We start from the raw sequence: 22928 nt of genomic DNA, 5'->3' as shown, positions 1-22928 counted from the left end.
TTATATATATTTTATAACAAAATGAGATACAATTTTATATATTTTATATATTGCTTACTTATTTTTATAACACTTTTTTGTTTTTAGTCAAAGTAATCTGTATTTGCTTTAGATAACATATTAATGCAATTTTAGTGTAGGTAGGTTTTGAATTTGTCATTAAAATAATTTAATAATAAAAACTTCTTGAGAACTAATTTTAAAAAAACATTCAATAATTTAACCATTAAATTTTTTCTTCAAAACAACAGCGTTTACTGTTACCATATGGAGTTTAACGTTGTTGCATTTTGGAGTTTAATGCAAATATTATTTTTAACATCTGATCTCTCCTTTATAAACTATAAGACATTTGCTTTTATCAAAATTAATTACATAAATTTATTATACTAAATAAGTAATTAACAAAAGGAAAAAATAGTAATACCAGTGAAACATGTTTTGCCATCAGGTTGTAAAATGTATCCTGCTTTACAAGAACATAATGCTGACGAACCATTTCTAGTGCAATAATGAGAACAAATTTTATTGCTGCAAGGATCTGAAAAAAAAGAAAAATTTAATATGACAATGGTAAAAGATTTTGATTATGTAAAAAATAATGTTTTTTCATTATTGTGTTAAAGCCGTTTATAATAAAAACCAAAACAAACAAACAACAAAAATCAAAATCAAAAGTGAAGCCAAAATAGAATTAAATTTAATGAGTACTATTTATAAGCAAATTATTTAAAGGTTTGCTTTTTATTAAAAATAAAAAAATTATTAATTACTTTTATTATATTTTGTCCTAAAAGACTATTCACACCTCTCCAAAATTGGAAGAAACTACTTTGAAGCTCTCCAGAAAAACCCTTTGAAGGGATGATTTTGGTATTATTCCTGATTACAAAAATGTAAAATTTGAAATCATCTGTAACCGTCCGTGGAAGAAAATTTGATTTGAAGAATTTCTCTGTTTTAAGATAATTTAAAACAATGTTTTAATATCTCATTTGCATTTTTGCAGCATTTTAGGATAAAATAGTAATCAAATATTTAAATAAATACTCAAATAACAATTTTTTTTGCAATAATTTTAGCTTTCCTGAAATTTAAAATATTTAAAAGTCAACAAAATTTTTTTCGGGAAATAGCAAATTCTCTGATACTTTACCTTTGGAATTAGACCTTTATTGAGCAAAATTTTGTTAAAAGTCTCAGAAAAATGCCAAACTTAAAGATAACTCATGAAGACTGCAGAAAAACAGTTTGTATCTTTTGCTTGAGAAAATGTACAAGAGAGTTGAACAATCAATTGATTAATACAATTGAAACTGTGCTCCAAATGAAACTTGACATATCAGACTCTAGAGTTCCAAAATAGATTTGTGACACATGCAGGATTGCTCTTGGAAAGAAGAAAAATGGTGAGAATGTTTCACTTCCTCTTATGTTTCAATTTGAAACTATAAAAGTCAGACCTTCAACTCGGGAACAACACTGTGACTGCCTGATTTGTCAAATAGGACATTTGAAGTCTTATGAAAAACACCCACTGAAGACTTCCTCTGAACATTCACAGTCTTCTTCAAACCAAAAAAGATGTTCAGAGTGCTTGTCAATTCTTGGAAAAGGAATAGCACATGAATGCTCTGACTTCTTATTTCGTGAAAACATGAGAAAACTAGCAATGAGGGATTCTCTTGTCAGTGAGCAAATTGCAGCTTCAGTTGTTACTGTCAAAGAAGCATCTCCACATGGAACTGTCAAACTTGCACAAAGCAGAGGTGGCCGCCCTTTGTGTCTCACAAAAGGTACATAAATTTATGCTAAAATTACTATTGTGTTATGTACAAGCTTTAAGACTAAGCATTCTTATCCTGAGTTTACTATTTTAAGAAATCACAGACACGTTATCAAAAAGCCACTTGTAAAAAGAGATATGTTTGTTAGTTATCTCTTATAATAAAATAAAAGATTAGTTAGTGTTTAATGTACCCTTAAATTTGAGATAGGACAATGTTTGAATAAGTACAAAATTTATTTTGTTGCATGATAAAGTACACCAAATTTAACTTACAGCTGAATTAAGTTGAATCAAACATATTAAATAATTATCCAGGTTTAGTGTAGTTTCAAATCAGTAAATGCATATTTTCTTACACATTTAGACTAGCACCTAGCCAAAGATCAAAATTTGTTAATTAGATAGTCAAATGCTTTTTACTACTTATGTTTATTTATTTATCATAATATCATTATACTTTAAGTGTCTATTTTACTTGTAGCAAACAAATACAACTATATATAAATGTTTTCAACTTTATTTTAGGACCATCAAGTGCCAAAAAACTTTTTGGAGACACCCCACTACTGACAGCAGAAGATCTGGTGAATGTTCAAGTCAACACTGGTTTATCCAATTCCTCAATGAATAAATTGGTGTCTACCATAAACCAAGTCACCAAAAGTCACTTTTTGGAACCCAACTTTAAAACAAAGTTTATTGAGATTAAAAAGAAGCTGCCTGCTCATTTCACTCAAACTGACATTGAAGTCTGCAATGATAAATCACAGAGAAGGAAGCAATTGGTTGTACACTGCAAAAACCTAGGAGAACTTCTGAATGATGTCCTGCTTCAAAGACAAGTCTATACACAGCACATTGTGAAGCTTGGTATAGATGGTGGTGGTGGCTTCTTTAAGGTCAGTCTGGGCATTCAAGAGATGGAGCAAGTGTTAAAGTCTAGGTCTCCACCTTGCAAGAAAACCTTGACATCACAAGTAGCTAAAGAAAGTGGAGTGAAGCGTCAGCTTCTTGTTGCTGTAGCAGAAGAAGTTCCAGAAAACTACAACAATGTAAGAAAAATTTTGAATCCTATTCATCCCGAGGGTGCCCATTACCTCATCTCATGTGATTTGAAGTTAGCCAGTATTATCTGTGGTTTGCAGTCCCACTTAAGCTCTCACCCATGCACTTGGTGTGAAGTTGACTCAAAGGATTTGTCTGCATGTGGAAGTCCTCGAACATTTGGTTCATTGAGAAAATGCTTCAAAGCATTCCAGGACAATGGTCAGGACTACAAAAGAGCCAAAGATTTTAAGAATGTTGTCCATGAGCCTCTTTTAAGCTTGCTTGATAATGTCCTAGTCTTGGAATTCATTCCACCAATGGAACTCCATCTCTTACTTGGAGTAGTCAACCATCTGTTCAGAGCATTGAAGGAAGAGTGGTTGAAAGCTGATGAGTGGCCCAAGGCTCTTTACATCAAGCCTCAGCCTTTCCATGGTGGTCAGTTTGCAGGAAATGAGTGTAGAAAACTCCTCAAAAATGTAGATATCCTTCAAAGGCTTGCAGAAGAAGACTGTGCGTTCAACATTTTTGGCATTGTTGATGCACTGAGAAAATTTGATGCAGTGGTGTCTGCCTGCTTTGGAATGACCCTGGAACCTGACTATTATAAAAAACTATTATCATTCCAAGCCTCCTATCTGGCTCTTGATAGAGTAAGTGATACTCCAAAAGTCCATGCAGTGTTTTACCACATCAAACACTTCATAGAAAAGAATCAAGACTCCCTTGGAAAATATAGTGAGCAGGCCACTGAAGCTCTTCACCACAGCTTCAAGTCTCATTGGAGCAGATACAAGAGGCCAGTAGACCATCCAGAATATGGAAAGTGGCTGCAAACTTCGCTCGTGGACTACAACAGCAAGAATATCTAAATTGGGAGTAAAATCTATTTTTTTATTCTGCCAGTAAACTAAGATTTTTTTTTTTTTTAGGAATGAGTAATTTAAAACTTTCTTCCTTCTTACAACACACAGAATACTTCTTTTTATTCCTATCAATATTATGGACATGATTGTGGTTTCATGTGTGGTTAAGAATGCTTTGCAATGTAGAATTTAAAACCTAATATTTACTAAAGAATACATCACTTTATGAAAATGTCACAAAGTTTTTTAGCTCTTTACTTTATGTTTTAATCTAGTTATGTACACATATGATAATATTTATGTTTAAATATAAACTTTCAAATTTGAATGCTCTAGAAAATCAAAATAAACAGAATGCTCTCATTTTCTCTCTATTGTATGGGATGCAATTTTCAAATCAAATTTTCTTCCAAGGACGGTTACAGATGATTTCAAATTTCACATTTTTGTCATCAGGAATAATACAAAAATCATCCCTCAAAAGGGTTTTTCTGGAGGGCTTCAAAGTAGTTTATAACAATTTTGGACAGGTGTGTATTTGTTATAAGAAATTGTTTAAATATATTGTTATATATATATATATATATATATATATATATATATATATATATATATATATATATATATATATATATATATATATATGTATATATATATATATGTATAGATATATATATATATACATATATACATATATATATATATATATATATATATATATATATATATATATATATATATATGTATATATATATATATATATATATATATTTTTTCCATGTATCTAGCAATAATATAAAAATGATAGTTTTTTTGCTTGAGATCTTGTCAATAAAAATTATGGTTTTTCATTGAATGTGTTGACTTCTTCTTTAATCGTGTTTCTTGATTCATATGCTTTTCATGCAGTTTAAATGTTTTGTTTGTTTGTTTCTGATTTTGTTATAAATTATAGTGACATTATTTCATTTGTTTTAATCAAACAGGCTAAGAAAGTGTGTCAATAATCCGGATTCATTTGTTATTCTGTGGCGGCTGTGAATACTAATTTCCATTTAGAGGAAATTTTTTGCTGAACGGTACGGAAAAGTAAACTATGCAACTATGGAACATAAAACTGCGCATTTTAAATTTTTGTGTTCCATAAATGGATGAATTGCTTTTCTGTTCCGATTGCTGAAAATATTTTATAAGTGCAAATTGGTCTTGACATTAGTTTCACAGAAACGTATAGCTCCTGTGAAACTGTGCAATTGTCTACACACAAGTGATCAAGAAAGCTTTATATTTTGACTTTGGTTTTAATTTGGATGATCGATAATAACCCTGAGCTCTTCATATTTGTTGAGCTTCTTGTAGTGCATGGTTTTCTAACCAGTTGCATGGGAAAAAAAGAGCCATGCTATTTGCGGTACCCATGATTCGGAGAAACCAGCTGTAAATGTTAGCAACTGTTACTTTTGCATGGTATACTTCATAGATTTTGACATCTCAGAGGCGAGGACACAACCAATATATTATTCAAATATTTTAGGTGGCTTGAGATGAGTTCCCTACTGTGAAGGTCATGTGCCAGATCCATCAACCAGCACACTGACTGAGTTCAGTGATGAGGATGATGATGATGCTATTGACAACGTTGAAACTTCAGAACCATCAACATTAGAAGATGTAACATTTCTAACTAATGCATTGAAAATGATCCTCACTGAGTCTAAAAAAATGAACTTAATAATCTGGTTCAGGATTTAGGACTATCTAAGAGCAAGACTGTACTATTAGGATCCAACAGTGGAATCAAAACAATGTGAGAATAATTGTACTTCGCAGCAGTTACAGTGAGTTTGATTCATATTTTCAATGGCAGAATAAGTTGTCTATTGTCATTATGTGGTTGGTTTAATGGATGAACTAAAAATTCAGTATGGTATTGATGAACAGAGACTGTTTATAGACTCCTCGAAAACTATTTTCAAGGCTGTATTCCACACAATAAAAACACTATACTAACAGTTTCTATTGCTCATGCAACTGAATCGAAGGAAGCATATAAAAATATGAAGCTAGCTCTAGTTAAGACAAATTGTGAACAACACCAATAGCTAATTTGATGTGGCTTAAAAGTTGTAGCACTAATTCTTGGAATGCAGTTCGGTTATAAAAAGTAGTTTTGCTACTTCTTCTGTGGCTGTTGTAGCTGATAGAGGGAAGATCATTTCATCAAAAGGAAATGGTCAAAGAGACAATCTCTAGAACCTGGTGTCAAAAATCAGAATCACGTAGCACTCGATGAATGCATTAAAATTCTCCTGTCACCTCTATACATAAAACTCGTCCTGATGAAAAATTTTGCGAGGGCTCTTGATTGAGATGGTGCAGCATTTAAATGTTTGGTTTCCAAGTTCTCATAATTAAGCTCAGAAAAAATCATGAAAAGTTTATTCTTAAGTCTATAAATTCACGAGCGAATGGAGGACATTCAGTTTGACAACACCCTTGAAGGAGATGAGAAAACTGCCAAGGAAATTTTAAATTGGTTGTCAGAAATTTCTTGGGAAGCCACAAAACTCAAAACTACCTGAAACTAGTTGAGAGCTTGTTGGATTCATACCAGACATTGGGCTGCAAGGTGTCATTGATGCTATTCTTTCTACTCAGTCATCTTGACTTCTTCTCTTCCAACAACGCGAGAGACAAACATTGTGAATGCTTTCATCAGGAGATGGCTGAGATGGAAAAGCGGTACAAAGGTTGATAATGCACCTCAACAATGACAGATTACTGTTGGACAGTAGCGACAGAACTTCCTGAAGCTGTGTACAAGCAAGCATATAAACGTCCTAGAACGTCTAATTGAGTGTGAGTTGACTCTACGTTCTCTATAGTAATTTATTCATAATACATGTACAAACATAATAAACGGTATCTATACATTGCATAAAAACTAGAGCTGACACAACAATTTCAATTTGATTATTGAACTCAGGGTGAAAAACTGCACCAGAAAAGTATATGTTTTGTAACACAAAAAAAGTTAAAATTTGTTGTCTAGTTTTATAGGCATGTTGTAGGACATATGTCGTGCAAAACGAAAGTTAAATATTTTGAACAATTTCCACATTAATCAGCCTAGTGCCTATCACAATGCTAGGTTTATGTCTTATGCTATATACTCTCTAATATTTGATATTACATAGGCAGTCGTTGAATATTTGACTCCTAAAAAGAAAGATATGGTCTCTAGGATGGCATTTTGTGTTGCTGTTTCTATGGGCCTGTCTATCTAAAACTCCAATAGAGGGAGCATGATAATTTAAATGCTTTTAATATTGCTAAAACAATTCAAAAAGAATAGAATGATGAAGTTGGAAACTCTCTTCAGAAAAACATGAGTATCCACATTTGATATTTATCTCCTAAGGCTGTCGTACTACCATTAGGTGTTCCTGATTTGAAAGCAGAAACTTAACTTTTAATTATTAAGAAGATCTTAAAATTTCCAATTTCATGCTATTGTCTCCAGCAATAGTAGAATAGAAAACTTAACTACAATAGAAAGTTGGCTTTTTTTATACTTACAGATCACATCAATTTGGATCAAGAATAGTATTCTTTAAGTGAGTTCTTAGCTTTAATTTCATTCAAGCATTTTACTCAACTAGTTAGCAAGCTTAGTGTAACCAATAACTGTGCAGAAAAAATATTAGTTTTGTATAAAACTTTGTTCACATTTCCCAGAGTTAGGATCAAATGGCAGAACATTCTTTTGGTAGTCAGGAATCAGAAAACTAATAATAAAAGATATGTCGCTACCTGAACTGGTAAAGCTAAAACAATGAGTTGGTTAAGTAATGTAAAATGAGGCTTAACTCAAAGATGCTATTAACTCTGTTTTTTTACTAAGATTAAACAAGAGTTTAATTATAAAAATATTTTAACCCATAAAATTAACATAAAGTTCAGTCAATCTTTGATATTTAAAAAATTACATGCAGCACTTCCAATCGATAAGATAATTGAAATTTTGAACTTAACAAAATTAAATGTGCCAGAATAAGATAAGCATTTGCGGTTTTTGATTTTGTAAAAACCAAAAACTGCAGATGCTTATCCGTTTTGTGTCACTCGAACGTTCTTTTTTACGGTAACCAATGATTGACATTTTGAAGTAATTTTATTTATGCCGCAAAAACGGAAAAAAAGAAAGAAAGAAAATAATAAATGGATCAATCAATCAATCAAATTTATTTGCAGGTTCAAGAGGAAAACATATTTTAGGGGTACAGCAAGTAAAATAAAGAGAATAGAATAATTACAATGTACTAAATACAAACAAACAAATAACTGGCATCAATTAATTCTGCTATCAATTTATCGATTATTTATCAATGAAGATTGCAAGAACCTGTCTAAGTATACAAAAGATTTTATAAGTATGTTCTCACTGTTCTGCAAAAATAATAAAGAATACTATTGTTGCTTGCATATAACAACATAATAAGGATGACCACAATGCCTTACAAATAGTTTGCTAGCACTGTTCAAAGGTGGTTTGTTTAGAATCAGACAAAGTGCATTACTAAATGCAACATGTAGACAATGAAATGAGTCTAACAGAAAATATTAAAGCTGACAGCCATAAAAAGGACTGTAAATGACATTAGGCAACATGATTTTTGTTTGAACTTTTGTTGAGCACAACTTTCTACAAATGATGTTAGCTTAAGCATACAAAAAACATATTTTTTTTAACACATCTTTTTCATCGTGCATGCTAATGAGATCAGATATTCAAGGTATTTATATTGAATACTGTACAAAATAACCATATAAGTTAATATAAAACAATGGATTTAAACTTTGGGTTCAAAAATTTTAAATAAATTATTTGAGACTTGTTGTTGCTAAAAATTATACAATGCTTCAAAGCAAATCTAGAGCATAAGTTAAGTAGGTTCCGGAGACATTTAGCTAAGTGTGAATATTGGGCAATATCATCAAAATGAAAGAGATGGTTAATGAGAGAAAAACCCAAACAGCATCTTTTGGGAGTTGTATCAAATATAACAATTGGATCATTCATAAATGAATTAAAAAGCAGGAGCATATTATACCCCCTAATTGTATTCCATTGCCAATAGTAAATGCACTAGCTGGTCTGACCCGTCAAAATACGGGTCCCGTAAAAATACGGGAAAATTTGGTCTTTTTTGTATTGTTCATTAGTGAAATTTAGCGTTGCGTAATTTATGGGCAATCCCTTATTTAAAAGTTAAGATTAGGAACCAGCCAAAAAGTATATAAAGCAAAAATATAATGGAGTATAATACTATTTTGATGATTATCTAAATTCTGTCGTTGTTGCGCGCTCGGTTTAGTATGTTTAACGGGGGCAAGTTGAAATAGCTGTAAAACTCTAAATTTCCTAATCGTATCAAAATTAAATAACTTTAACTTTTAATCATTTTTAAAAGTAACTAATTCAATAAAATGATTTAATTTAAGTATATAATTAGAGTATTCAATTATGTTCTTATATAAAACATACTTTTTAAACTCTCTTACTGTTTTAAAAAGTTAAGATCGCCCCGTGGCGAGTTGAAGTCATCAGCTTGCTTTATTTTTTAATTTTTGTTATTTAAAATGCAAATCAAAACAACTTTACAGTTCCATAGATTTTATATTCCACATATAAACATGTTGCATACTCATTTACCTTGCACAAATTCAAATAAGTTGGAAAAAAACTTGTAATGTAAAACTAAAATAACATAAGTTTCTCAATCATGACACATATCCCTGTTTTTTAATGTTTTTAGATGTTTTAGCTTTTTTAAAAAAATTTTCGCTTGTTAAAGTGTATAATATCGTAAAAGATGTTTGTTTACAATCTTTATAAAACTTCACAAGTATTTTGTATTTAAAAAAATCTAAAAAAAATTGAAAAAAAAAGTCGCCAGTGGTAGGACTCAAACCACGGCGTTTATGTTTAGAAGGTCAGCGCGCTAACCACTCGGCCATGCTGGCATGCCGATAATCGAATTTTTTTTTTAGATTTATTTTGCTGTTTAACAATAAATAATCAACATATATATACAAGAAAAAAAATAAAAACATGTCCGTAGAAACACAGAAGACAGTAAAATCTTGTCAACAAGCACCGTTTTTGTATATACAATAAAAAATAAAATCTGTTCTTTTTTACAATGATTTTTATAAAATAAAGAGTTAAACAGACAGGGGCTGAAAGAAGATAAAAATGAAAATACGTCATTGCAATTTTTCATCGAGCTCCTTTGTTTAAAACTATATATTTTAAAACTATATAAAAATTGTTTTTAACGGAAATAAATGCTGCAGATTAAAAATTGAGAAGAGGTTGTTGCAATACAGTTTTTAAGTGAAAGTCAAACTGTAAAACTTGATATATGTTTAAGTACATTTTAACATTACATTGTATGAAATTTACGTACGTTCGACATAACTTTTATGTTCACTCACGTTTTCTTATAAAGCAAAGCTGCGACTCTTTCTCGCCAATACCTCGGTTGCAATGACTGCCAAGGGATTTGTATCAAATACGCTCCTAGGGACACTACTACTACTACTACTACTATTAAAACTATTAAGTTCGGAAATAATATAAAGAGATTGAATAGTAAGCCCGTCCAAGATATAAGAGCTGTTTGATCATCATACCAGACAATTAGTGAGCGTCGCACCAGAGACAATTTTAGAGAGTTTCAAAAACCATGTTTTAAAGCAATCTCTAACAATAGCTTTATCAATATTAATAATAATTAAATGTTTGTTAGAGCCATGAGATAAGTAAAGATTTAAAAGCTCTTTTAAAATAAGAACGGGCATAAAAGTGCTATGCTCTTTGTATAAATCAAATTGATTGGAAGACTTTGATAAATTTGTTTAACAAGTGAAACAAAAACGTGTTTAAAGTTTTAAAGAAAAATTTTAACTAAAGCAATTGAACAATAATTAGCGGAGTCAGAGATTTTACCATTCTATTTTTAACAACAGGAAAAATAGCAGAGTGTGCAGCACCGGTAGACAATTATCTATGACAAATCATGGAAGAAAAATACAAAGTTAATAAATTAAACTAATTAGTGCTGGAATGAATATGTTTCTCTAAAGTAGTCAGCTGTTTTTCAACGGGTCAAAGGTTTAATGATAGGTTGGACATTATTCGGAGATAAAAAATAGGTATTATCCTCAAGAAGTTTATAGTAATTAAATATGAAGGCATCATCTATACAGCATGGTAGGTTGACAGAGTTAGATAGTTGTTGTACCATAAGTGACATATATTAGCACGACGAGAAGCTCTTAATTTCTTAATAGGATTTCATTGTGTCAAGCCCACATTAAAAATACGATTCAGATGCGAATCAAAATAAGTATGCAACACGAAACCTACTGAGTATTAAACTCGTAAATAAAACCCTTATAAATACGCATAAAACTCAGTAATCAGATTCTATTCAATACGCAAATGTAGCCATTTTATTGCAAAGAACATGCGTGGTAGAGCAGGGCTTATTGAGCAATTTTCACTAAATCTAAAAGATGTCATAAACGGTGCGCCATATTTACATTATTTTTCAATATCTGAAAGCATTAGTAAATATTTTGTTAAATGTATGTACAATGTAATCACAATAAACACAAAAATTCAAATAACAACTTTAACTTATATCTAAATTAGTGAGCTTTTTTAGAATTGATTAATAATTATAGTTTTATGCTATTATTTTTTATCAGCTATATACTAGTAACATATCAATTTTTTTTTTTAATTTACTTCAATACAGTTGCTACAGTTTATTTACTATATAATAAAAGTACTTTCCTATTTACAGAAACTACAAAATAATAATAAACTAGTGAAACCTTTATCTCCGAATTAAATGAAATAAATAAATTAAAACATTAAAAAATAAAGGTAATGATTTATAATTAAAAAAAAATATATTATAAATTAGAAAAATGATGTTAAGAAATTGCAAGAATATTAACTTAAAAACGGCGTTAATTTTTGTTAAAAGTCTCCCGATTGCCAGTTTGCACGTGCTTTCACACTGATAGTCATAGTAAGTGGAAACCATATTAAAAAAACAATAAAATTTTAATGAACCAATCAATTCCAAAAGTTATCTGTGAGTGGTTTCTATCGGTTTCTATCATATATTTTGCGCTGAACTTGTATATGATTTATAAAAAAATAAACGTATTGATCTTAGGTCTATAAAGCTGATCCTATCATTTTTTAATTATATCTTGAAATTATACCCTCACATTGATAACATATTATTAAATTTATATTTGTAGAAAAATTATAACAAAAAATTGAAATTCCAATAATAACTATACTAATAAATATCAACTATTAAAAAATCAATAATCTCTATGTGAAACAACTTTTTAAATTAAAACCTGTTAAAAAACCAGCATTAAACAATCTCCAAAAACTTTTTAAAGAAAGTCGTCTTAGCACATGCTGCTATGAAATATTTTTTAAAGTAGCTTCAGTTGGAGGTTTTATTAACCTCATTGCAAAAAAGTAAGTTTTCAAGTACAGCCTGCTTAATACCTAAAAGCAAAAACAAAAAATTACTACTGTCTTATCAATTTATCATAATATTCTATTTTCATTCAATTTGCTAATTCTAGTTCATAAATCAACACGCACTGTAATAAATTAGGCTGTTTAACATAGCTTGTTGAACAACCTAGCTTTAGATATGTTGTGGATAAAATAGTTAACCTTGAGCTTAGCTTAATCCTAAACCAATTGAATAACTTAATCTTAAAAGATTAGAAATATGAATTTACACCAACATTTACACCTTAATTTATTCAAAATAAGAAAAGTGAATATTAAGGAAGATGTCATCTTATTAATATTTTTATAGAAGGTAATATGTATCAAAACTAATAGAAATAAAATCATTTTATATTTTTAATATGCTATCATTTTTTAAAGGTAATATGAAAATATCTTGAATGATATAAATAAAATTCAATTCTAAAAAAATATGTTAACTACTATGAATAAAATTAATTTTTGAAATTAAGATATAATCAAAATTCAACTGGATTTTCAGAAATGAAATAAAACTATTATTATCATAACCAACATTTTTGTTGCTTGGACTTTTTTTTTTATATTCACCAGCACAAATTTATTTAATAAACCCATTCAACTAGACAGCTTTTTAAGCTACAACGCTTGCGTTACCAATATCCCAAGTCATTACAACTGAGATATCTATTTTGAAATTCACAATACTTGCTTGGTTTGTGTTTTTAAAGTTCAAAAACATCTACTACAAGGTATCAGATTATTAAAAACCTTGAAGTTTGGTTTAAGGTTATCTAAACTATGACCCCAGTGCCGTCTTAACGCATAGGCTAGGTAGGCTGCAGCCTAGGGCCCCCGATTTTCAGGGGCCCCCAAAATGTGTCTGGATTTTTTTTCAAATTTATATAAATAAAAAATTATATTTCTAAATTTTCTGAAGAAATCATAGTTTGGGGGCCCCTCGGGAATAATTTTTTTCTTGATAAGATTTTTTTTAATTATTTTTAGAAAAGTATCAGTTTTTCAGTTTGGGGGCCCCCTAGGGAATTTTTTTTTTCTTGATAAGCAAAAATGCATGCATGCGTCCGAAAATAAACATAAATTTTCCGATAAGAAGTGTTAAATACAAGCACTTAAAATATCCCATTAGATTGAATTTGAAATTGCTGTGATCAACTTAAAACATCTGTTTTGAAAAAAAGTTATTTAACATGTCTAATCGGACTTATCAAAGTGGTGCTGCAAAGAGGAAAAAAGCCGCTAAAGCAAAAGAAGACATTTCAAAATATCTTTCTTTGACATCATTTCTTTTGGTACAAAAGTCAAAGCCTGTTGTGTCCGAAGATGTATTTCTTTGTCCAACTTCAAATTTCGTAAGCATTGATAGTGCTTTGTTGCCAAATGAAACTCTAGAAATTCAACAGGAACTGGAACCAGAGCAGGAGTCAGAACCAGCACAGGTGCCAGAACCAGTACAGGAGCCAGAACCAGCACAGGAGCCAGAATCAAATCAAATTAAAACTTATCCAAACTCAACAACAAAAACTACTCAAGAAACTGACCCAGCATTGTGGCATCAGTTATCCCAAGAAGCTCAATCATTTTGGATTTCTAATGGCCCGTCCATGTGCCAGAACAATGATCGGAGCTTCAAAAATTTGGAAAGGTTGAGTTGCGGACAAAAAAGGTACTTATCAAAATCTTACTTTAGACGTGAACTACACAATGGCGAATTTGTCAATCGTGAATGGCTATTATACTCACCTTCAACAGGTTCTGTTTTTTGCTTTGCTTGTACCTTATTCTCCAGCAAACACTCTAATTTTTCCACAAATGGATTTGATGACTGGAAAAATGCGTTATAATGTATATCTGGACACGAGAATGGTTCTGAACATCATAAAAATATGCTTACTTACTCCAGTCGGCAGAGAGAAAGTGGCCAGCTTGACTCTGTATTAATGAAACAGTTACATAACGAACAATTGTACTGGCAAAATGTGCTTAAAAGAATTGTTGCAGTTGTAAAGTTCTTGTCATCAAGAGGATTGCCATTTCGTGGAAACAATAAAACCATTGGTTCAGAGCAAAATGGTAATTATTTAGGAACTCTTGAGTTACTTAGCCAGTTTGACCCATTCCTACATGAACACATGAAAAAACATGGAAATTCTGGAAAAGGTAATACTTCATACCTCTCCACCAATATCTGTGAGGAGTTAATATGCCTAATGGGAAATAAAGTTTTGAGCGAAATAATTTCTGAATTAAAAAAAGCAAAATACTACTCAATCAGCGTTGACTCAACTCCAGACTTGTCACATGTAGATCAATTAACTTTTACAGTTCGATATGTTAAAGACTTGGCACCAGTTGAGCGTTTTTTGCAATTTGTTCCCATTCACGGGCATGGAGCTGAACATTTAGAAACAGTGGTTTTGAATTTTTTACAAGAAAATGAAATTTCAATATCTGACTGTCGTGGGCAGTCATACGATAATGCATCAAATATGGCAGGACAGTACTCAGGCCTACAAAAGAGGATTAAAGACAAAAGTGAATCAGCATTGTTTATTCCTTGTGCTGGACATTCTCTAAATCTGGTTGGCAACAGTGCAGCTGGATGTTGTTTAGAAGCAATTATTTTTTTTGACTTTGTTCAATGCCTCTACAACTTTTTTTCTGCATCAACTCATCGTTGGCAAGTGCTTCTGTCTTTTGTTGGCAAAGGTAAAAAAATTGTCAAACAGCTTTCTGGAACTCGATGGTCAGCACGTGCAGATGCTGTGACTTGTCTGCATGACAGTTATGATAAGATTAAAAAAGCACTTGAATTTTTGATCAAGGACATAAGTCAGTCAAAAGAAACTCAAAATGATGCTCAAAATCTCATCACGAAAATGAACACTTTTGAGATTTTGAGAGGCTGAAGAATTGGAATTTCAGGAAAGTTATAAATTCAAAATTGAAACATACCTTCCTGTTATTGATTCACTAACATCAAATTTAGAAAAAAGAACATCAGCATATGAGAAGATCAATGACAATTTCGGATTTCTAGTAAACATTCAAACAATTGCCAATGTTGAACTAAAAGACCATTGTTCAAACCTAGCACAAAATTATAAGAAGGACATAAATGAAAATGAACTTTTTTTTGAGTGCCAGCAATTTAAATATTACATTTCAAAAGATGAACATTCATTTACAGAATTTTACTCAACATTAAAAAGAGACCACTTGGAATCAACTTTTCCAAATATTGAAATTTCCCTTAGAATTTTTCTGTCAATGATGGTCTCAAATTGCACTGGCGAGCGATCATTTTCAAAACTAAAACTTATAAAAAATGAACTCCGCTCAACCATGCTGCAAGAAAGATTGAACTGTTTGTCGTTAATGTCAATTGAATCAGATGTTCTTTTAACCATTGATTTTGATGATATTATTAAAGAATTTTCAAGAAAAAAATCACGTAAACGTCACAATTTTATCATTGCTTTAATAAATGTTTCCTATTTTAGTATTTGATTTAATTTTTTTACTAAGGAAAAAGGGGGCCCCCAAATTAAGTCTAGCCTAGGGCCCCCGATGGCCTTAAGACGGCCCTGTATGACCCAAACATCAAGGTTTATAATAATCTGAAATCTTGAATCAAATGTTTATCAACTTTGAAAAATAAACTACAAAATGCTTTGTTTTTGAATATACAACATATAAATGGATATCAATGGATATAAATGAAAGAAACACAGTTTTTTAAGATATAGGCTGACACTTGTGTGAAAAGTTATTAATAGAAAACATTTATCTCTGTAAACATAAAAGATTCTATAAAAACTTCAGTTCATTACTAATATAATGTAACAGTATATTCAAACAGTCTGTTTAGATATACTAATTATAACTCCTTAAATACTTTTTTGTAGCAGTTTATACTTTTTATTCACAGTAGTACCAGTCTTTAAATACACTGTGATGTGTAAACATTACAGTTTACACTGTAATGTTAACACATCACAGTGTATTTAAAGACTGGTACTACTTATGTCTTTTTCGCTGAGACTTCTCAAAACAGTTTAACGTATATGTAGTCCTCAGTTTTTATGATCAGTGATCAGTTTTTGAGATTTTTATTTGCTACTTTTTATTACTATTTGGTATCAGATAAACCATCATCCAATATCCTCCATCCTCCAAACCATCCCCCAATATCCTCCATCCTCCAAACCATCATCCAATATCCTACAAACATTTGATTATGTAAAACTAGTGCTCAATATATGTACATAGTCAGGCATCATAAATATTTTGCAACTTTGTGCAATAAATTAAGTTATTGCAAATAAATCAAACTCGTTTCATAGTATTTATTGCCAAAACACGTTTTTAATAAGTTTATAAAACTCAATATTTTGTAATAATTTTTTAACTACAAATCAATTATGCAAAATGTGTAAATACAAGTATAGAATTTTTTTTTATTCTTTACCAATAGCTACAATAAAATAATTTTTTTTCGTTCTATATATGATGATTTTTGCTACCTTCCCTCTCCTCCCACAAAAAAAAAAGTTCCTGCTTTTGTAACCTTTTCAGTATATCTAATGTTACTACATTAGTTTATGTACTAAAAATTTTGTACAGATATATGTATGGAAGTAACAATAATTTTAATTCTGTTTTTACATGAAATATCTTGATGTTTATATTCCTCTAAAGGATAATAACATTTCTATTCAAGACATTGAGAAATCATACCGCCATTTGCTAACATTCTTTGAGTTGCCCTTTGATCAGAAAAATGACATTGTTGAGAGACTTGAGAACTTTTTAGCACATCTAAAATTGCGCTGGAATACTTGTAAACGCGTAGGATCTATATCATTAAAAACAATGCTAAATAGATTAATAATGAAATTAATGTAAATGATTTTACTGCTGTCAAAATGGCCATACCGAATGCAAATTCTTCATCCTCTTCTGGCACTGGTCGACCACCAATTACTGACTTTCAAGAGTGTTCTTCAAAAACTAAGTATTGACGTGTTAGCAAATTTCGAAAATGTCACTGGTCATATGAGTTATCATTTGCTTCAAAAGTTTTATTAAATAAAGAAAGAAAAACAGAAAAGGCTAAAGCAGTTAACATAGTATATTTAGATAAGAATATAGAGTCTTCAATGCTTTCTGGAAATGAGGCATTAGGGTTTATGCTAGATTCAAATATAAAAGTAAAAAAAATGCTGTTTTCCAACTCCATAGGAACGCAGCAATTGCAAAACAATGCAACCTGTATCCTGCATATAATAATATAAAATTATCAAAACTTTTGTGATACCCTAAAAGCATGATTTTTATTGACTATACTGCGAGCATACCACTTCAAAGTTTATATGACCATACAGCTCAAAGACTTTGTCAAGTTCAAAATGATGTTTTATGTATGGTAAAAAACGGTGACCTGGTATCTCTTAATTATAAAGCAGGTTTTGATGGCTCTACTGGCCAAAGTATATATAAACAAAAAATATCTGTGAAAAGCCTTCGCAACTTGAAAAAAGAAGAATCATGTTTCTAACTTTCCTTGTTCTAATTCAGATTACAACTAATGATAGAAAAATTCAAACTGTTATTTGGAGAAATCCAAAACCTTCTTCTACTTTTATATTGCCGACTTTTAAGATTTAAATTTGAAAAAGAAATAAATGATTTATTACTCATTGAAGAAACTGCTTTAAAAAATGAGATCTTTAATCTTGTAGAAACATGTGTTCAGTTATCTAATGGCAAGCCTATTTCAGTCAAACATATCATTCAAGTTACGATAATAGATGACAAAGTCCATACTGCCTTATAGAATGTAACAAGCTCTAGTCAATGTTGCTCTATATGTGGATGTTCACCAAAAGACATGAACAACATTGACAAAGTTACAAAACTTCCCTATTCACCGGACGAGCTTCAATATGGATTTTCTACACTTCATTCATAGATACGTTTATTTTAGTGTCTCATTTGTATTTCATGTAAGATACCAATCAAAAGATGGCAAGCAAGAGGAAATGCAGAGAAAGCTCTTGTTAAAGAACAAAAAATAAATGTACAAAAAAGATTTCAACAAAAAATGGGACTTATTGTTGATTACCCAAAATGTGGAGGATCTGAAAACTCAAAAGACGGCAATACTGCTCGAAAAGCCTTTTCAAATGAAGATGAATTTGTCAAAATTACAGGAATAAACAAAGGACTAATCGTAAAGTTGCACATAATCTTAGTTTGCATATCAAGTGGATTTCAAATAGATACTAGTAAGTTTCGCTTATTTTGTCTGGAGACCGCAAAGCTCTATTCGTGCTTGTACTATTGGTATTACATGCCTCAGAGTCTTTACAAGATCCTAATTCACGGTGCAGAAGTAATAGAAAGTATATATTGCCATTAGGTCTATTTAGTGAAGAAGCTCAAGAAGCTAGAAATAAAGAATTTAAAAAATATAGGGAACATCATTTCTGAAAAAATTCCAGAATAAAGACAAACGAAGATGTAATAAAAAGACTTTGGTGTACATCCGATCCAGTTATTTCATCTTTTAAAAAAACTGTTTCATCGGTAAAAAAAAATTTCCTCCGGGTGTTGTTGAACTTTTAATTTGCGAGAATTTTACGTTCTCAACGCCGTTAATGCATGTACTGGAAAATACACGAATTTTGCGTTTTTATAAAAAGGTTATGTTTCACTGCATTTCTTTAGCCCAAAAAAATTTTTTTTTTCAATTTTTTTTTTTTCTCCTAGCGCTTTAGTTTGTCTAAAATCAAGCAAAGTTAAATTTTTTTTAATTACTCAAGTTTAGATTTAAATTTTGCTTTATAGTTGATGAACCATATTTTGGTATAAAATGGTGCTGCTCTCAAGAAGATAAAACATTAAATTGAATAAACAACTTTTTCAAACAAGTTTTAAGTTATATTTTGAATTTCTAACCAGTCATATGTCTGCAAACATATTAAAGGTCGAAAAAAATTAGTTATTTCAAGTTTAAAATCTGTTTTTTCCATTTTATATGAAAGTTTTTATTAATATGAGTGTGACGAACACACAAATTGACATACGACTAGTTAGACTTTTATAGTTAAACCTTTTATGGTTTATTTAAAAGTCTAAGCTCAAAATTTAAACATTACTGTGATGTGAACCACCCCTATTTTATAGTGCCATAAAACTATTTAACTAAAATTCAGGTCTTTAAATTACCATAGATTAATATATATATTTTATTTGAATATATATATTTTTAATTTTTTTTTTGTCTTACTCCATCGCAAAAGATATGTTGAGTTTTAAACAATATATATATATATAGATATTATTTAAACTTAACATATCTTTTAAAACTTAACATATATTGTTTATAAACAAATGTTGCAGACCGGGAAAAAATGTTTGTTATGACCGAGAACAAACAAGACAAAAAAGTTTGAGAACTTGCATTAGCGGCGTTGAGTTCTAGAATAAAAACAAATATAGTTCGTAATTTTTAATTGTAGTTAAAAAAAAAAACTTTCTATATAGATTTTTTAGTTTTTAGCAATAATAATTCATTTTATAGGGTTTGTATAATTAATTTGTAACAGTCTAATATAAAAAGTTAAAAAAATAATTATGGCACAAAAAACACGGTTTTGTCTCACTGTGCACATGTGATAACATTTAGTAAAACGATTTATTTTAAAGCATTATTACATATAGCAATATATCACAACACCAACAACAACAACAACAATAACAATATCAACAGCAACATTTACAGAAGTATAGATAGAATCTATATTTTATAAACTTTTCTATTCTTCTTATATACTTACCAGAATTATAGATAGATTTATTTTATCTATACTTCTGGTTTTATTTGTGTCTATTATCTATAATTACATACATTATGTAATAACATGTCTATCTCCCATTAGAGTCGTTCTGCCTACACATTTTACATATATCACAAAGCTATTTAAAGACTTAATCTTCATAAAGCTTTTCATGTATAACTGAATATTCCGGACATATATTCATGTATACCTAAATATTCTTGACATAAACAATTTTAAAAGTTACATAAATTAAGACATTTTACGTTTTTTTCAAGTTCAAATTTCTTGTTTAATTTTAATTTTGGTCTAACGATTTTAGTGTATGCATGCCTCACGCCTAATTTTATTCTTCTGTTAAATGTTTACATTTACACGCGCGATTGTACGTAACTTTGATTAATACGTGGTTTTAAACTCGAATTTAAAAGTGAATCTAGTTAAAACTTTAAACTAGATGCGCATTTTTCTGGTATTGACAGCGGTATGTAGTACGTGATTAATATTTTCGCTGTTAATACCAGATGTGCCAGCTGGAATCTCAACATTTGTAAATGATCTCTGAACTTATTTCTTAAAGAACAAATGATGCCTGAAGCTCTCTCTATAAAGACATTTTCATCTTGTTCATCCTTAAATGCATCAATAAACTTATTAAATTGCATAAGCTTACTCAAAAGCTCATTTATTTTATATAGTAATTTATCTCATAAATTTATTTATCTCATAAGCTCAATTATCTCATAAGCTCATTTATCATATAAGCTCATTTATTTCATTAAACTGCTCAGGCTCGTTAAGCTCATTTACCGAGTCCGTATATTAAGTTGTAAATGCGATCTAGAAACTTATTTGAATACGCATCTTTATGGTATCTATGTTAGGCATTTTATTGTGTCAAAAACGCATTAGGAATACGTTTCAGATGCGTTTAAAAACAAGTATGCAATACTTGAAACACCTACTGAGCATTAAACCCGTATTTAAATACTCATAAGGCACAGTTATGAAATATTGTTTCATACAATGTTTTCTTGGAATTAAATGCATTTAAAACATTTCATAATACGAGTTATTCAAGAATATTTGTTAATCATTTTACCACTGAGAAAACATACCAGAAATAGATTTCAGACGCATATAAACTGGGCACATCATTTCTTACAATTTACTAATGCTTATACAACTAATAATACACTTTGTAATATTCGAAAATTTTATTACCAAAAAATTTTTGAAAGGTCTGACCACACTCGTCATCAGTAAAATATTATAAATATAGACAATTTCGGAGGCGAATAAAACTTCAGATGTTTTTTAGTAGTTTCTCAAAACTCAACAAACCTATACCAGAAAATAGAAGTTAATTTAAACAAAGGGACAGTTCATACTTAAAACTGAATAGATGCAATCAGTTTAAATTTTACATCAATATATGTATTATATACACAGGTGTCTTACAAAACACACACCACATTCACATAAATTCTAAAACTTTCAATTGGGTTAGTTTTACTATTCTGTATTCTTTGCCGCTCATTTTGCCTTCCTTGCCTTTGTTAATAAAACAAACACCATTTATTTTAATATTTTGTAAAACACTAACTGGATATATAAAAACAAACATTTACAACAACATAAAAACTTCCAAAACAAATATGCGTATCAATAACAACTTCAGCATAAATAAAATAAATACGAAAGTTTAAATAACAATTTTTACGTTTGTTTAAATTAGTGAGCTTATTGAAGTTGTTGTCGGGTAAATATAGTTTTAAGTATTATTTAAGTATATATCAGTTATATACATAGTTATATATTTATATTTATATACCAATTTTTTTTATTGAGTTGGAATATTATAATTGAATATATAATAAAAGAACTTTCTAATTTATCGAAACTCCATAATAATGATAAATTATAGAAACTCCAAAACAATGATAACATGTATTTTAAAAAGTTTACAATAAATATAAAATTGATGTGATTAAGAAATTGCAAAAATATTGCTTATAACTCTCAAAGAACACTTTGCTGTCCTTTGCTACGAAGTGTTTTCATAACTTAACGAAACATTCCATCTTTATTCAGCAAGTATTGCTTTATTCTAAAATTCGAAATTTTGTTTATTGCTCGTTTTAACATATATCCTAAAGGGTTTGAAAGATTTGAGCTTTTATTTTATCGTTTAGCTACTAACGGATTATATTTTGCATTTATGTGGTAGTGGTTAAGCATCGGCGATAAGGCATTACTTTCTACCAACATAAATGTATTATTGCTTGACATAATTTAATAATTTAATTTCTTAAAATAAATTTATGGATGTTGTTTAGAAAAACTATTTATCTAGTATAAAGCAGGAAACCATTACTTTGAGGTTTCAATAAGGACATTCCATAAAATTTTTTGCGGTGAGAAATTTAATGAAGTTATCACAATCAAATTAATTTAAAGACATTCCATAAATTTCCTTTAAATTTCAGAAATGTCAAAAACCATATATATTTTGTGAAAAATAGGTAATTAAAATGTTTTATCTGTACAGAGTGACCGGAAAGTTCTGTCAGTACTTCACAATCAATATATTTTTAATGTAATATACATAAACTACTGAAATTACAGTAACAGATCAAGTAACGTATGTAGTGTAAGTATACCAAGAATTATTCAAATCGGTCTCCTTTTCGGTCCACTGTCAATGATAATCGATGACGCCATGATTGTATGGCGGCACTAATGGTTTCCATAGGAAATTT

General features: G+C 29.9%; 2 protein-coding genes across 2 annotated transcripts; both read left to right on the top strand.

Moving 5' to 3' along the window:
* Positions 1-13512: 13512 nt before the first annotated feature.
* Positions 13513-14166, top strand: LOC136083074 (zinc finger MYM-type protein 5-like). Its single transcript, XM_065802481.1, has one exon. It carries the CDS (start codon positions 13513-13515, stop codon positions 14164-14166), a length of 654 nt encoding a protein of 217 aa, XP_065658553.1.
* Positions 14167-14208: 42 nt separating this feature from the next.
* On the top strand, positions 14209-15231 carry LOC136083073 (zinc finger MYM-type protein 1-like). The gene has a single exon (XM_065802480.1). The coding sequence runs from the start codon at positions 14209-14211 to the stop codon at positions 15229-15231; it is 1023 nt and encodes a 340-aa protein (XP_065658552.1).
* Positions 15232-22928: the final 7697 nt, after the last annotated feature.

This window comes from Hydra vulgaris, chromosome 08 (assembly GCF_038396675.1).
Source record: "Hydra vulgaris chromosome 08, alternate assembly HydraT2T_AEP".
NCBI lineage: Eukaryota > Metazoa > Cnidaria > Hydrozoa > Anthoathecata > Hydridae > Hydra > Hydra vulgaris.
Note: the sequence above shows the minus strand (reverse complement) of the source record. Positions and strands in the feature narration are given on the sequence as shown.

Excerpts from the sequence above, each read along its gene's own strand:
- LOC136083073 (XM_065802480.1), top strand. The coding sequence starts at position 14,209 with ATGCTTACTTACTCCAGTCGGCAGAGAGAAAGTGGCCAGCTTGACTCT.
- LOC136083074 (XM_065802481.1), top strand. The coding sequence starts at position 13,513 with ATGTCTAATCGGACTTATCAAAGTGGTGCTGCAAAGAGGAAAAAAGCC.